This window comes from Cyprinodon variegatus, unplaced genomic scaffold (assembly GCF_000732505.1).
Source record: "Cyprinodon variegatus isolate N-32 unplaced genomic scaffold, C_variegatus-1.0 Scaffold762, whole genome shotgun sequence".
Taxonomy (NCBI): Eukaryota; Metazoa; Chordata; class Actinopteri; order Cyprinodontiformes; family Cyprinodontidae; genus Cyprinodon; species Cyprinodon variegatus.
Window position 1 is genome coordinate 256457 of NW_015151215.1, and position 16822 is coordinate 273278.

Sequence of the window (16822 nt, forward strand, 5' to 3'; positions counted from 1 at the left end):
GTGGGACATGTCTGGATCACATCCTGGGAGAGGCATTCAGGGGGCATCCGTAAAAGATATCCAAGCCACCTCAGCTGACTCCTCTCGATGTTGAGGAGAAGCGGCTCCACCCCGAACCTCTTCCGAATGTCCGAGCTCCTGGACTCATCTCTAAGGGAGTGCACTGCCACCCTGTGAAGATGGCTCATTGTATTCAGGATCTCGATTGTGATCCATGATCACGAGCTTTGCCTTTCAGCTCTGCTCACTCTTTTCCCCAACCCAGCAGTGCAGCGTCTGCACTTTAGCAGCAGCCCTACTCCTCTGTCTACCAATCTCTCCCTACATTCTCCCCTCACGCATGAACAGGACCCCAGGATACTTAAACGCCTTCGCCTGAGGCAGGAACTCTCCTCCAACCATAAGCCCTGGACTTGGAGGAGCTGATTCTCATTCTGTCTGCTTTGCACGCAGCTGTGAACCGCCCCAGTACATGCTGTAGGTTGTGGCAAGAGGGAGCCAGCAGAACCACATTTTATGCAAAACTCAGGGACAAAATCTGCTGGTCCCCAAACCAGAACACCTCCACCCTTGGTTGTTCCTAGAAATCTTGTCCATAAAGATTATGAAAAGGACTAGTTGCAGAAAGTCCAGCATGCAATGGGAACAGGTCCGATTTAGTGCTTGCAACGCAGACCAAACTCCTGCTCCACTTCCACAGTGACGGGATGGCCCTCCGGGACCATCCCCCAAGAATGCCTTCCCCAGTTCCACAAAACACATGTGGACCAGTTGGGGGAACTCCCGTGAACCCACAAACACCAGGTTTGTAGGTTCATGGGATATCATCAGTGGCAATAAGGCCAAAAATACCCGAAAAAGTTTGCCAGTTAATCAAAGGACCAACAACGTCTGACTTAGACAAACTTCATTGTCATTGTATATACACTGAGTGTATACAAAACAAAATGACGTTGCTTACAGCTTACAACAGTGAAATGGACATTGCCATTTAAAGTACAGCAGTGAATGAGAAAAGGAAAACCAGTCTAAAATAAAAATACTACTAATAATAATAATGGTGCCAGAGGACATTAAAATGTATGTATGCTATCACCTATAACTAAGGGCAATTTAGTAAGACTGAAAAACTTACTCTGTCTATATGGTCTGACTAATTTGTTTTCTTTTGGAAAGAGATTAGACAACACTTATAATGAGTGCAGAGACAGCAGGGGCTCCTAGAGTGGCAACAGCACTACTGTATAGTTTTATTTTATTGTTTTTTTTCAGTTGCATCTAGCTTTTTATTAATTTCTCTATTGCTCTGCTACTTCAAAACGGAAATGTACCAACTCTGTGCTAGATAAAGATCAACCTAGGGACTGTTTTCTGGTAGGTATATGGTTAATTCACACTTTGTTTTTTTTTTTCTATTCTATTAACACATTTTAGTAAATAATTATTTAATTTTAATTAATAATTATTTTGTTGTGACCAGAGGTTAAGCCAGATTTTTTTAAAGGTGGCCAGGCAATTACCAATTGCACTGAGGGGTGGCCCATAGCGGATGGGCACCAGAACCTCACAGTCAATCTACACTGTTCCAACAGGAAAATTAATGAGCAAAACATCCCTATTTTCTAAATAAAGACAAACTACACTTTCCTACAGCCTTTGCTGACAAACAGACGCATATATTTAAACATCCGTAATTTCTAGATTAAAGGTATAGTGGATAAAACTTTTTTAGTTTTGAGTTCTGGGGCGTGAATCTTTTCCATTGTTATTACTTACCTACTTTTATCAATAAACATTCTGCATAAAATTGATATTTACGAGCACTAATATCTACATAAATTGATTATATGATAAGTTTTTTAAAATTAAAATTGTTATTTATCTATGATTTCACTGAAGACTCCTAGATGACTTGCAGGGACATAGTTTTCTTTTTACTCCATATAATACAACATCTAGTTCTGAAAAGAGCATGAATTCTGTACCTATCATCTTTGATGTTAGTATATTGATGTGTATAATTAACCACAAAACATTTTAATGTTTTGAATATTCCACTTGAGAGTATTACTGCTGCCACCATGTGTATTAGAGGGGGGGGGGGGGGGGGGGGGGGGGGGTGATGGCCATGGCCCTGTGGCCACCCCTGGCCCCCCATCTAGCTGCGCCCCTGGTTGTGACCTAATTTACGCTGCGAACATGGTTTCGGGTGTACTTCTCACTTTCGTCCAGCAGGGGGCCAATTGTAACTTAGACGTGGGCGGAGTCAAACACTCGGGGTACTTTTTTAAACGACTTTATCAGTGGTTTTATCATAAACACCGAGACGAATCTAAACAAACCTAAAATCCTACACAGCCGTTTATTTTTTCAATTAGGTACAGTGTTTGTTTTTTTTAATGGTTATTTCCTTCTAAAATTATTCAATCATTTTTGCGTTTTCCCCCCAAAAAACGTGTCGAAATTTGGTACTTTGATAAAAGCAGGGAATGTGATTCCCCGCTTTTGTCCAATGTGCGCATAGATTAGGGGCTTTACGATAGTTGGCTCCATCCTCTTTGCGCAGCGCGCGCGCGGCACGAGCTCAGCTCACCGTAAACACAGATAGAAGGAGCCGCTCCGTCTCCGTCACACATACCGGCCTCTCTTTGCTTCAAGTGAACGAACAGGATGAATTAGAGGAGCGGCCGTTTTCCACCGGGGTTCAAGGTGTTGGTGAGACACGGACAGAAACGGCTCCACGGCGCGAATGCTGCATGCAATGCTGGGATGTATTTTTCCACTGCGCTGACTTATCCACACTTGTAGCTTTTATCTGAAGGGCGTGCCTGCTGTTACAGTGACCGAACTGCGCGTTTTTATTTGGAAATCCGTTCGCCTGCAGAGGGGAGGAGGCTGATAGACACAGAGAGCCTGGTCTTCAGGCAGGGGGGGTGGGTTTCTCCACTGCGCTGCGCAGACAAGCTGCTGAGCGGACAGCCTCTGCTGCAAACCTCCTCCTCCTCCACAACAACACGGGACAGGAGGAAGAAGGAAAGGTTGGGAGGGAGACAAGCAGGAGGTCTGTAGGGTGGAAATCTGGACACATACGGCGGTAAAATGACCATGTCCGTCCCGGAGAGGAAATCAGGATCGGAAGGGAAGGAGGAGGAGAGTGAGGATGAGAGTGAGATCCTGGAGGAAAGCCCCTGCGGCCGCTGGCAGAAACGCAAAGAACAGGTTGGTCGCTTCTCTTTTTGTTGTATTTGTCTGTGGTTATGCAATGCATGGGTCACACCGAGCTATTGGTGGTTCCATCAATAAATCTCACAGCGGTGATCAGCTTAGCCTACATGCAATCTATTTCAGGGTGCAGACTAAACACCTAGAGGAGCAGGAGCCTGCACGAAGGCCATCACAAATCTGCATAAAAACACGCAGCTTAGGGTACGATTGTCGATTTATGTGATGAACTGCACAGCCTTCTTTAGGTGGGTTGTGTTTAGTGGGATATTAGGACAAAAATGAGTCCAAGTTTGCTCAGATTTGCACGCTGAAAAACAAATAACACAGAGGAAAAATACAGATTTAACCAGTAGATTTTGGGTTTAAATGAAGTTTCCAACCTCTAAGCAATTCATTGTCCAATACTTTTGTGATAGTTTGTCAGGTAATACAGACTGTTACTGTTTTTTTTTTTTTTTTTACTTGGATGTTATGTGAAAGACCCACATAGTTCTAGACTTTGATTAAGTAGTATGATTAGGATTGTTCATTAATCTCTCTCTTCTGGTTTCTAGTATTTCTTTTATCCATACTCTATTCTTCCACAAACTGTCCCAGCTTCACCATTCCTGCTGCAAAAAGTGTCCCCACAGAATGACGGTGCCTCCACCATGTTTCACTCTGCGGTTTTGCACATTGTTTGAGCCTCGTTTTCCATGTTTGCTCGCGCTGTGATTTTCTTATGCTTTCTTTCTCCACTGACTTTTATCTTAACTTTCTTAAATTAAAGCCATATTTGCCCACATAGCCCCCTTATCAACAGATTATTCCACCTGGGCTGCGTCCCCCAGTTTTGATGGACAGCTATGTTTGCTTTTGTGTCCCACTCTGTTAAATGTTAATAGGATGGGATTTTGTTTTATAACCTTAACTTGCTTTAAACCTCTTGACAGCTTCATCCTTATTATTAGCTGTTTGTTTTCTAGCGTTATATAAAAAGAAAATCAGGACTTAACAGAACAGCTGGATCTATACTGTGATTGCATAATCACATTTGGACTCTGATTATTAACTAGTTGACCTCTGAATGTAGCTGTAATTTGCTCTCACTTTAATTTGGTGCTTAATGAGGCCTTAGTGGGTGTTTTTCTTTTACTTAAAATTCAAATATGTAGACTACATTAAAAATTTGTGTTTGTAATGCGACAAAAGTAGGAAACGTTTGCTGTGAAAATGTTTGCAAGTTGGTGTGTGTTAACAAGTAGGATTATAGGAAGTCAGAAGTTTAAAAAAAAAGTCAAAAGACTGCAGGTTTTTTAGGGCTATTTATTAGGGCTGCAACTAACAATTATTTTGCAAATTGATTAATCCGATTCATAATCGGATATCCAAAGGTTCCTTAAATAATTTTTATGAAATTAAACCAGGTGAAACTAAAACTTTTCCACTTTAGGAGTTCTGGATAGAGCATATTGACAGGAGAAAACGTATGTTTAATTTTAAATACAAAATGTTTGTATTTTTTTTCACAATGATTGGTTGCTCTGCCAGCCATATTAATGTTGTAGAGTCTATACTCCAGTTAACGATTAATGGATTACTAAATTAGTGGACAATTATTTCAATACATACAATAAAAATACATTTAAAATGTCATTGAAAAAAATAAATGAATGTAATTACCTGTCTCTGCTTGTATAAATACATATAGAGTAAAGTAATTCTACATACTTTTAGGGGGGCACCAGGCCATTGTATTTTTATTTTTGGGGTCACAGGGTGAAATATTTGGGACCCCCTGATCTATGCTATATTTCATCATTTGTACCGTAAACATAATCTTTGCAGCTTTAAAAACATGTCTTTACGTCATAAAGTCATTGTGGTTCAAGAGGATCATTTCTGGCAGCTTAACACGTGAACAGGAAGTGTTCTATGATTTATTAAGGCAGCACAATTTATCAAGGATCTTTTTACTGATCAAACAGTCATAAATAACCTGTTTGGAGATTGTTGTTCAAGAAAAAAAAAATCATTACAAGCTCCCAGGAAAACTTTTCTTTCCCAAAAAAAATAACCATGAGTAATCGTAAAAAAGAAAAGGTTTATTTTCCATTTGGATCTGTTCAAAAAAAAAAAAAATAATATTCTGTCTTCACAGCTACCAGAAATGTGAAATTAAACGATCTGCACTAATTGGAACCGTCTGATTGGCTACCACTGCAACGAACCCTTTAACAGCCAAGCCTTGAAGTGCGTGGGGCTTTCTTTTTTGGTCAATCAAGACTCTAAAAGGGACAGAAAAGACGTTAGCGTCTGAAGTAGTGAGTGAGTGACTAAAGTACTGTATGTTTAGGGGTATTTTGCTTGAAAAATAGATTGCTGGGTACATTCATTTAATGTCTGTAACAGTTATAACAATGTTTATTGATTGGGGACGTGTGGACTGCTGGTGATTCTCTACGACTGTGCCTTCAGCTGCCCGATCAAGTGGAACAGGGGGTTTCTTGGTCAGAACTACGCAGTGTTTGACAGAAATGTCAGGAGTCAGACAGGAAGTGAAACAGTGGCAAAGTAAAACAAATCAGCTTTGGGGAAAATGCATACCCAAATGGGCAAATGGGGATGTCGAGCTTCTTCAAATAACATGGGGGACAGTGGCATCGGATGCAGGAGCTTTCACAGCAAAAGTTGTCGGTTCAAGACCTTGCTCTGACTTTTGGTGTCGTTGTGTACTTGGGGAAGACACCTTACCTGCATTGTCTACTGATGGTGGTCAGAGGACCCGGTAGCGGCACTGTACGGCACCCTCGCTTCGGTCAGTGAGCCCCAGGGCAGCTGTGGCTACAATGTAGCTTGCCACCATCAGTGCTTGGTGAATGACTGAATGTAGTACAAAGCACTTTGGTCAACTCCTCTGACTTGAAAAGGCGTTATGTAAGTACAGGCCATTTACCATGTTCAAGCGCAGTTTAATGTCTACCTACAAACCGGCTGGTGTTTCTAAATATGGGTTTTATTATGTGATTGGAGGATTTGTGTTACATACTCTTTAGTAAATACTGGATATAGTCGTATAATGTAAGGTATGATCCAGTTTGTCTCCTCTGGATTACAAGACATGTAATCTTTAGATCTGTGGTTAGAACTGTGCTTTTGTGCTTCTTAGGTTTAACCCATGTTAACAAGTCAGATATTTTCCAGGATCTCGCAATAGATAGGTAGGATCTGGTAAAACTTGTCCAGGATCTTGCAATAGTTACTCATGGTAGGGTAAAAACATTCCTAGGATGTCGCAATAGTAAGTCTGGTTACATTCATCTATTTTCTCCTCTCCATTTTCCTTGCTCATTTATACTAAGTACTCTACTTTTGCACTTCTTTAATAACATAAAATCTCAGAAAAATCAATTCAACTGAACAAGTTGAAGATGTCGTTAAAACCTTTGCTAGCTGCTGTGTTTTTGATCTGGATAAACATAACCATTTTAGGGCAGTTAGTGAAGGCTTCATTAGCTGAAGAAATCGTTGATCTCTTTCCTTTGATAGTATTTCAAGGAAGCACGTAAAACTTTAACCAATTGTCAATCATCAGACACAATATCGGCCACTGATTTGAGTTAATAATTTAACTGGTTTAATGGTCAGCTGTTGAAAGTAGAAGCAAGATTAGAACCATCTAAATATTTTTTTCTAAATATCCTGTCAATAATGATTTGTCTTTTAATAATTTAAAACGATTAGTTATGAAAAACAAGAGGAGACACAAATTGCAGGGTTACTCTAAAGGAATATAACACTGCGCTTAAAGCCTCCTCTGCCATCAATTATCATGTGTTTGTTTTATGTCTAGTGAATCTATGTCATTCTCAGTCGGTAGATTTACAATTTTATAACTCCAACACACCCAATTTAGCATTTGTGTGATGAATCTAGGCGACAGGGTGAAGAAACAGGCTGCTGGATGTAACAGTATTGTGAAGCTGTGGGTGTTGCCACCAGCTGCTCCAGATAAGGTTGAGTATTTAAGTTAAAGATTATCTCTTATACACACACAGGGTCTCTGAAGACCAATTTAAAGTTCTCTCTTTTAAAAAGAAGACACAGACCCACAGGACTCCCTGCCCTCATGAGTTTCCACCCATTGATTACCAATGCTGTCTGAGCCGTCTGTCACATACTGCTTTGTACCTCAGTGAGCTGACATGATCAGTAAAATAGTAGAAGGTAAAATATAAGTACATGTAAGTAATTTTCTAATCTTTGTCAGAAAATGTTTTTTTTTTTTTCTATTTTTGTATATTTTCTTCAAAGAGCCCTGAAGTTCTTTAAATATTCTTCTTTAATGATTTTTTTTCACCTACAATGATTAAAAGATGCAAGTTTGAGGAAGAGCCTTTAACAATGGGAAACAGCCAGTTATATTCATTTGTTAACTAATTTGAAAGACATATTCTATCCTTTATACAGCTTTTCCTTCACATGTGTTTTCATGCTAGTTCAAGGTAGTCAAGTTATGAATAATTATCACTTAATGTTTGGATCAATAAAGTTGGGCATCACAGAGTTCTTGTTATTGTCTTTCCAGGTACCGGGTTGCTATACTAAAAACTAGCCCCGCTAAGCAGAAATTCAAGCCACCACACTTTTTTTTTGAGTGTATTTCCCCCTTTAAAGTTATAGTGGAGGATGTTGTTTTTCTGGGTGGATCATCTAAATAAGTGGTCCTCCTAAGTTGTCAATCATTCTGGTGATATGTGTACATAAGGCTGTCCTACGTGCTCGTCCTCTTAGCTATAATTTTCTGTGCGTGCGCACTTTCAGGCGTATATCTGTGGTGAGCTTCGGTTTCAGCCAATCATTGGAGCTCACCTTTCTCACAGCGGTTCTTTGATAATGGTCGTAAGAGAAAAAAGTGTCTACAAAGTGTATGAAAAGAAAAGAAAGGCCTCAGAAGAGGCAGACATATCCCGCAATGTTTGAGCGGAGCGCTCTCCTCGCAAAGCATCATGGGATTTGCTGTCGCTACCCGACAGTTGCACCTAATAACAAAGATGGCGCAGGCACCGCGAGGTGGAAGCAGAGTTACGTGACCAACAGGAAGCAAAAAGTGGTGATCATCTGTCTGAACGGTCAGTTAACTGAGTTCACTATTAAATCCACTACATAGTCCCCGCTCTATATAGTGATTAAGGGATTTAGGGGTTAGGGCAGACGTTTGGGCACAGTAAGTTTGTATGAGCTACTATGAGAACCTCAACTTTTAAACAGATCAGCATGAGGAGAAATGAGCTTGTGCGTTCTCTTGCACGTGTTTAATAGCCGTTCCCTCTCAGCAGCATTTTTTTTTAAAGTGGAGAGGGCTGTTCTTTAAAAAAAAAAAAGTGAAAATTCTCCATTATGCATTTAACTGATATCTGGGCTCCCTTCTCCAGGAGTCTGTCAAGGCACATTTCAGCACAACCCTAAAAGTTGTCAAAATTACGCAGAAGTTAGACTGATGCACTGAGTTTCAATGAGCGTTATTCCAATGGAAACTGTTTTTAAACACAATAACCTCCTTATTTGCGCATTTACGTGAAAAAATTGAGTTATATACTCAACCTGAGCGTTTGCACATTGGTGAACACGTGCTATCGCCTCACCAGCAGACAGTGAGCCAACTTTGAAAGCAGGTTTGAGATCAGATTCAGAAGGATTCCCAAACGCCTCGTCTTTCAAGCTGAACCAACCACTGGACAGATTGTTTATTTTTATTTTTCTCTAACCAATTAAATGCAACATTCTGCTTTTAAAATTACTTTTATCAGGATTAGCTCCAAATAAGAAATAAATCTCATGATGAAGAAACGCCTGAAACATTTGGTAGAACGTCATATAACCAGTAAAGCCGGGTGACATGGCGCCGCTGTAGTTCCTGCACACAAGTCGCTCTCGAGGTTTTCTTCATTTTCAAATAGAGTGACTGAATCTTATGAGTTCTTAATTTACTTTAGTTGATAAAGGTTATAGAAAGGTTATAGCGATTGAGTAACTGACTTCCGCAATCGGACATTGAACCATCCACTTTACTTAATGGATCTTGTCTTTAACACTCGTCTTTTAGCAGCAGTTTGTTAACCGAACCAGTGGGATCCTCCTCATGATCTGAGAAAGTATTCATTTATTCTACATTTTGTTGCACATACAGTGTAGGGCAACCACAACCACAAGTGGCAGTTTTGGCCATTCAACTTCCTTTCATCTTCATTTCCCCTAAAGGGATACCACAAGATCAGACAAGAAATAAATCAAGCTTGAGCCTGTGGGTTAACTTGTTACATTCTTTTGAGGGACAAACTAATTGAAAGGGGAGGACAGTTGTTGCACAGCGGTGCTGAAATGTTGCCCTACTTCTCTAGTTGGAAAAACACTTTCCTAGAAATCGGCACGTCATCTGCAAAACAAATTTAGAGGGACATGATTTGCAACGTGATTTGTTTTCTGATGATTGTAGTACTCAGTACAGACTGAGTCCAGTATTTCCCAACCTCTTCCCCCAGACATGCAGAAAGTGAACATGTGCTTGTGTTTTCTTCTTCAGAAACTTCCAACATACAACCTATGGTATAGGTTTTCTCTAAAACAACTGGATAGAAACATGTTATAATGGTAAAAGTAACTGCTTTTATCAAATGTTTCTAGCAAATGAAATGTGATGTTTAGGTGTTTGGATCTGTCTCTACACTGTAACGTCATTACAGAAATTTTGACCCTTGACTAAAATGATCAAAGACTGTTTTAGTCAATTAAAAAGCACTGAAATAAATCTAAAATAGGATTTAATGATCAATTTATTAGGGAAACTGAGTGGATAGCCAGGTGGGAAAGTTTTTTGGGTGCAGATTCAGACGTAACATGGTTGCTTTCTTTCGTCTGGATTGTTGTAAAAAAAAAAAAAAAAAAGGTACTTGTAATATGATATTTTAGCAGCTTTCACTGCTTTCAAAATTCTTTTTTGAAAAAGTTTGACCATAATAAGATTATTGGGTGGAACCTCATTAGTTTTCTCTCAGTTACTCTGTTTTTTTTTTCAAAAACTTGTAAAAAACAGTTTCATGGTGCTGTCTTGACCGGTGCAGAGCAACAGATGGGGGAGGGGCATCTGTTTGGCAATCCGTCCTCTGTACATCGAAAATAAAACAATGGTCCCTCCTTTACTTTATCTGAACTCTCAGCTCTGGAAACAGTTGAAGTGATTTAGAGCTAGTTACTTTTAGTCAGTTACACTTGCAGGAATATAGGACTGATTAATTTTTTGTATCAAATCCGATTTAACTTTTTTTTTCCTTATTTGGTTTCATGCAAAAAAAAATGCCAATGATGGAAATTAGGTTTTAACAACTTATTTCAGTCGACTTGAATTTAAAGTTTAAATGCAATGCTGTAAAACAATAATAAAAGCTCTCAGGCCCTGACATATATAACTTAAAATTACCAGCTGGTGTTGTTACACGGTAAGGTAGCATTTCAGGTTTTGATTATACATTGAAGAAGAAAAAAGGGTCAAACATCAAGAGCTGCTAAGCCAAAAATCAAATTATTGACCAACCCTTCCCTACTTGAGTAACATTTTGAAATAAATGTACTTCTAGAACTGTGCCTTTTACTTTACTTAAGCATCTGCAATAATGCAAGTTTTGACCTAGATTTCAGGGAATTTAAATGTTGCTTTAATCCATCTGTAGTCTTTCAACTAGTTGTTACTGGTGTTATAACTTCAATAGTTTGAGCACAAAGATGTTAAAAGCCCCCAAACTACCAGACAAATCCAAACATCCTCACGGTTAATATTAAAGTGAGTTTTTAATTTATATAAATACATTTGTTGCCATGTTATTTTCTGTCTGCTGTGCTATTAAGATGTCATGTAAATGAGCAATTTTTTTTTGTGGAAGTTGTTACTGTCATTTTTTTAATCCTACTTTCGTCTTGACATGCAGAGTTTTCTGTTTAAAAACTGGAATGCTTTCTAAATTTCACTGATAAATCGATGAGTTCTAACTTACTTCCATATCTTGTAAACTAGGTTTTGCATTCAATGACCCCTTTGAGAGTTCCCTTAGGCAAGCTTCCATGATGGTTTATTGGTAGGTTATAGTTATCAACGCACCAAGCTAAAACCAGTGTCTAGTGATACTCAAGCACCATGATTGTTTCTCTACTGCACATGTGTAAAATAGTAGAGGGTAATGTTCCATAGTATCCAGTTGAGTTTAGGCCGAAGTTTATCGTTGCTTCTCTGACATTTTGGTTCAATATTGCTCCAACCTCCTCCTATGAATTCCGCCCAATGACTGTTCTGTAGCTCCTCAGTGCTTCTCACTACTCCTTCCGTCTCCATGTTGCCAGGGTCTCCCTCGACCTGCTGAGATTTAAATTAGTCAGAACTGTCTGCATTAACCTTTTCTAGTCTGTATAAACTAATCAAGCTGATTTTAATGGGTAAATGTGGTTCATTAAGTTAAAATTAGCTCAAACTGCTTGCATAAAGTTTTAGAGCTGCAGACACCTTTAGACACAGACAGGAAAAACAGAAAAAAACAGCCTTGAATCAGCTCATATACCACATCTACATGACTAACTGTATTTGATCCAGTAGATAACTGTTTGGTGTTTTTTTTAAATAATAGTTTTTTTCTGTTTTTGGAAGAAAATTAATGTTTTTCAAACTGTCTTTTGCAGAGGAAATAATATTGCACATGGTTCTCCGATAGGTGGCTAATGATTCTGCTTGAACCGCTGTAGTTTTCCTTTTCTATGATCATGCCTTCCACTTTGTATCATATTTTTCCTGACTTCCTTTCTTATTTATTTATTTTTTGTTATTTCTGGGCATGGTGGCTTTAATTTTTGACATAATTTTGCCTACTTCATGCAGCCAGAGAGGTTCTACTAGAACAGCAATCACAGTCTCGGTTTGGCTTAGAAAACTAGTCTGAATGTTTGTTGAATGTTTGTGATTAAATACGCAGGTTACTGCCAGACTGGATACTTCAAATAAATTAAATATCACTGTCAGAATAAATTTTTGATTTTATGGTGAAATTGTTTTATATGAAATATTTAAGTATGACAAAATGCAGAGATGAAGAAACCAGGCGATCTGGAGATACTGGTGATTTTTGCTTTAAAACTTTTAGATATTTGTTGAAGCTCTAAATATTGCCACACAGGGTGAAATAAATACTAAAGAATGATCCTCTCAGATGCTCACAAACATACTTATTTTCTCTACTTTGAAAGAAAGATCAACTTAAAACTTCCTCTAATGAATTTTCTATATCACTAATTTACTTGGTAATTGTTTCCTGGGGTTAAGCCAGGAAATGCCTACACAAGTCACCCAAATCTTGACTCGCATTACAGCCGACAAATGACCCCTCAGTCAGCAGCTAAGCATTTCCTCTTATGAGCCTGGGTCCGGTTGCTTGTAGAGATGTGTCCTCTTAATCATTCACAGTCCATAATAATCCAGCAGAGCTGCTCATGCTGCCCTTTCAGGAAGGCTTCCCTCTCAGATTTCCCTCGTGGGGACTGGGGGACAGTCGACTTAAGCACACCTGTTTATGTGCTCGCTTTAGGCATCAGCGTTCCTCCTCGCCTGCTGCTCTAAGATAAAAGGAAGCCTATTCACACCCTCAAACCCAATAAACAATTGAGAGTTTTTACTGATGAGCTGCTTTAATTAATCAATAACAGCTATTTAATTAATCTTTGTTTGATGCACTTAAGATGAAAAAATTATTATAAATATGCCAAAATTTAGGGTGCGTCCCCATCATAAAGTTACACACAAAAATATATTTGTAAAAGTGTTTTCTTTTTTTTAAGCAGTGTGTTTTTCCAACTATTTCCAGTCGCCTCGTCTTGTTGGAACCCAAGGGAGCTCCTGCTATGTTCCCACAAGCCTGATTTATGACTAACTCACAACAAAATATCATCTGCATATTTTCTTGCCATGACTTGCTTTATTATAAGGTTGCTGTCCTTTTAATCATTGGTGCTAATAAATTAAATGGCTAATAAATGTTGCATCGGTGTTTGATGGTTATCAGAAAACAGCAGCTGGAAATACTTTACCCAATCATGGCTTAGCTATTCACCCTCTGGTATGATGTATGGATAATATTTGTCTGGGATTTGACACTGAATGTTGTAGCTGAGGCTCTGGCAGCATAACCTTATTACAGATGGTCAGAGGAGGAGGTGGAGTTCTAGTTTTTTTGTTTATTATATTAGCTTTTAGAGCCATATTAGTTACCCCTGTTGTTATTTAGAGATGTCCTAATCCCTTAAGATTTTTTTCAAAGCTGGCATAGATGTTTTTTGCTGAAACGCCTTCCATTGTAAACGTTTAAATCTTTCTGGGACACTGATTGCTGATTTTTACCATAAAAGAGAGAAATGGTGGATTTAGGGCCGGTGTTGTTTACTTGTAGAGATCTTTGCTTAGAAATTGGATATTTGAAAATGAATAAAATGTCTAAACTTGGCTCTGCAGCTTATTTAGGCTGCCACTGTTTAAGAGAGAGAATTTAGCGGATAACAGGAAGTCTGAAGTCGCAGAGCACTTACACTGTCGAGCAAATCTCCAAAGTTCATCACATAGGCCATTTTTGTCCCTTGTAATGATTTTTTTAAGCATCTGACCTTGGGTGGAGAAATCTGAACTGTCAGGGAGAGTCTGTTGTTGCAAATTGATGCATTTTCATTTGAATTGATTTTCATTGATAAATAAAAATCTTCAGAAAAGGGAACCATTATAGAAAACAGGCCAAATATGTCTCCGGCTTTCCTCTCTGATTTAGTTTTAATTCCTTTAAATTAACTTGAAAACAAAGTAGGATGCAAGTATTTTGGTAAAACTGGCAAAATACAAGAAGCCAAGTACTTGCAGTTATTTTCTAAACCACAAGAAAGGAAAACAATTAAACTGTTAGCCTTTCTTTTATATTGGCAAAAATTTGAGATCTGTTTTTTTTTTTTTTTACAAAAATCTTAACTACTAAAATATTTTGATATATGATTAAGGAAATGACATACAGCTGAATGTTTAAACACAACTGTCCTATTGATTACATAACTAGTTCACTCTTTAATGCAGCGCTGAACTATAAGGGTTAATATAAGATGCAACATTAAAATAAAATCTCTGAAATTATTCTTTTTGTTTCAATATTGTTTTGTAATCAGTTTAAAAAAATTGAGAATTAAAGCATCAAGTTCAACATTGTGGTGTCAGCACAGGCAGAGAGGCAAGGGCAAATACATTTTACTAACAGATTTTGCACCATTAAAATAGACATGAAGATTTTTCCTAATGGTGTTATTATTTTATTAGTTATTTTTCCTTTTTTATATATATGGACCCAACACAAACCTCATCACTTTTTGTTTTTAACATATTTGAGAACACATGAATAAATATTAGTACCATCTGGGTTGTGAATTTGAACTATTATGCACAGATTATATTCTTTATTCAGTAGCAGAATTTACAAAATGGCATTATATATAATCCAGATCTGAGTTGTCATACAAAAAAAATTTTTCTTTATCCCATATGTTGAGCAAAATGTATGGTGTTATCATTTTGTCACCACAACCATCAGTTAATAGTAAGTCTGTCAGGTTTTCAGTAACCACAACTTATTCCGGTCAAACCTAACATGATTTTTATGTTAGAAACTGCAGCCTATTGGTCCTGTGATCCAGCTTGCAGTACACTGATATAACATGAGCCGGCTAGGTCTCTGAGGGTCATGAGATCTGTGAAATATATTCACTAGGGCGACCGTTAGTGTTTAGCAACATGAAACAGAGCTGCACCAATCTTCTGCCAGTTGGATGTGAGAACTGGCACAGATGAGAACACTTCGAGGAATAGCCGACACGTCCACCGGGAGCTTTCTAGAACTGTTCCTGTGGTTCCTGTCAGTTGATATTTCATGCCTGAAGGGAATGCCTTATCCCTTCCTTGCTGGTTATATCTGCACGATCTTTGAATGGTTGTGGTCATCTTTGTTGACTTCTACCAGAGATTTGGAAAGGTTGCATCATTGCTTCAGGCTCTTTTTCACATGACAAAAGAACTTTGTTCGGGTCGTTAAGCACAATGGAGTTATTATCCTCTTAGTTTGCAGCTTGCTGGAGTCAGCTTTTCTGTCTCTGCCTCTTTCAACTCAGAACTTTGCGATTGTTTTTTTTCTTATCCAATTCACTCAGCAGGGAGATAGCCTGACACCACATGAGGTCGGCTCTTTGAGATTGTCCGTGCGGACAACTGATAAAAAGTGCTACTTCCTGGCTTCAACCCTTTAGACTGGCAGCTTTTCTGGAAATAAAAATCAATCAGCCAAGCCTTAAATCACAAAACCAACAAAATGGAAAGTAGTAACTTTGATGCTCTATCCAGAGGCAAAGCATATTTTGTCCACCATTAAAATTGAAAGAGATTTCTCCAAACAGGCAGCAGAACAAATATAACAAGACTTTCACATGTCAGGATTGGTTTACGAGGCAGGCTAAGTACATTTCAGCTGATAAGAACAGTTATGTAATGCGTTGTGAGAGAATACTTGAAGTTATGCTGTTACTGTTATGTCAGCTGGGACGAGGGAAGTCTGCAGTAGAAACTAGGACACAACGTCTGGTAAACAGTAGAAGTCTGGGCTTATTCAGCCTCTCTAAAAAAGGAAAAACAATCCTTTAAGCTAAAAAAGAGATTTTGCATCAAATAAGTGTTTGTTCGTGCATTGATGAGTTCGTGCATCAGTTTAGGTTGCTGTATGTAGTCCTGCTGCATTCCAGATGGTCTCTTCTTTGAGAAAAGAAAGTCCAAAATATTGGAATTGGTAGAGGAACATAACAAATGAGGAAAAACAGGAAACATCAAAGGTTTATATAGTTGAGAAACACATGAATCGAGTTAACCTGTGTTGCACTTGCTCATGTACAACCACAAATATCAGCTAAATAAACTACATCAAACATTCATTTCACTTGAACTTAGGACCAAATTTCAATATGTAAAATTGGTTAAATAAAACAAAATAAATAAAAATTAAAAATGTATTTGATAAATCAGTATAACATCCTGAACTGTGATGTAGTTTGTTTAGAGTCAGACAGGGGGAACCTTCTCAGAGGTTTTCCTCCATCAAACACTGATAAATGTTAAGTTTAATTTCTGTGGAATAAATACCATTTGAAAAAAGCTTTAGCTTTTTGAAAAGGTATAGACCAGTGTTGGTATTGTAGGATAACATAGAACCAAAAATGACTCCCCGTTCCTAAGGGGCGGTCCCGTTCTTCTGGTTCAATTTGCATGTTTTCTAAGCTGACACAAGTTTTTGGGCTTTGAACTCAACACTAATTCTGATGTTTTGAATTGAAAAAGCTTCCTCGATGGGAAGTGAAAAACTTGTAACTTGGGACTTAAGTCCAGTGGATTGTTTTTTATCTTTTTTGGAATTTCTAAAAGTTATATTAAGTCCTGCTTAGTCATGGATGTCATGTACAGCATTTCAAAGCAACGCTGGTTTAATTATGGCAATAGGAGTTTTTGTTGTTTTTA

At 38.3% G+C, this 16822-nt stretch overlaps 1 protein-coding gene across 3 annotated transcripts in view; it reads left to right on the plus strand.

Annotated features, from left to right (window-relative positions):
* The first annotated feature begins 2588 nt into the window (after positions 1-2588).
* nrbp2 (nuclear receptor binding protein 2) overlaps positions 2589-16822 on the plus strand; it is a 54997-nt gene continuing 40763 nt past the window's right edge. The window contains exon 1 of one of the 3 annotated variants that reach the window (XM_015395822.1): positions 2589-3219. In XM_015395822.1, coding sequence (XP_015251308.1) covers positions 3100-3219 — 120 coding nt within the window. In that variant the 5' untranslated portion in view covers positions 2589-3099. The remainder of the gene's footprint in view (positions 3220-16822) is intronic. The other 2 variants (XM_015395821.1, XM_015395823.1) reach the window with 2 other exon arrangements.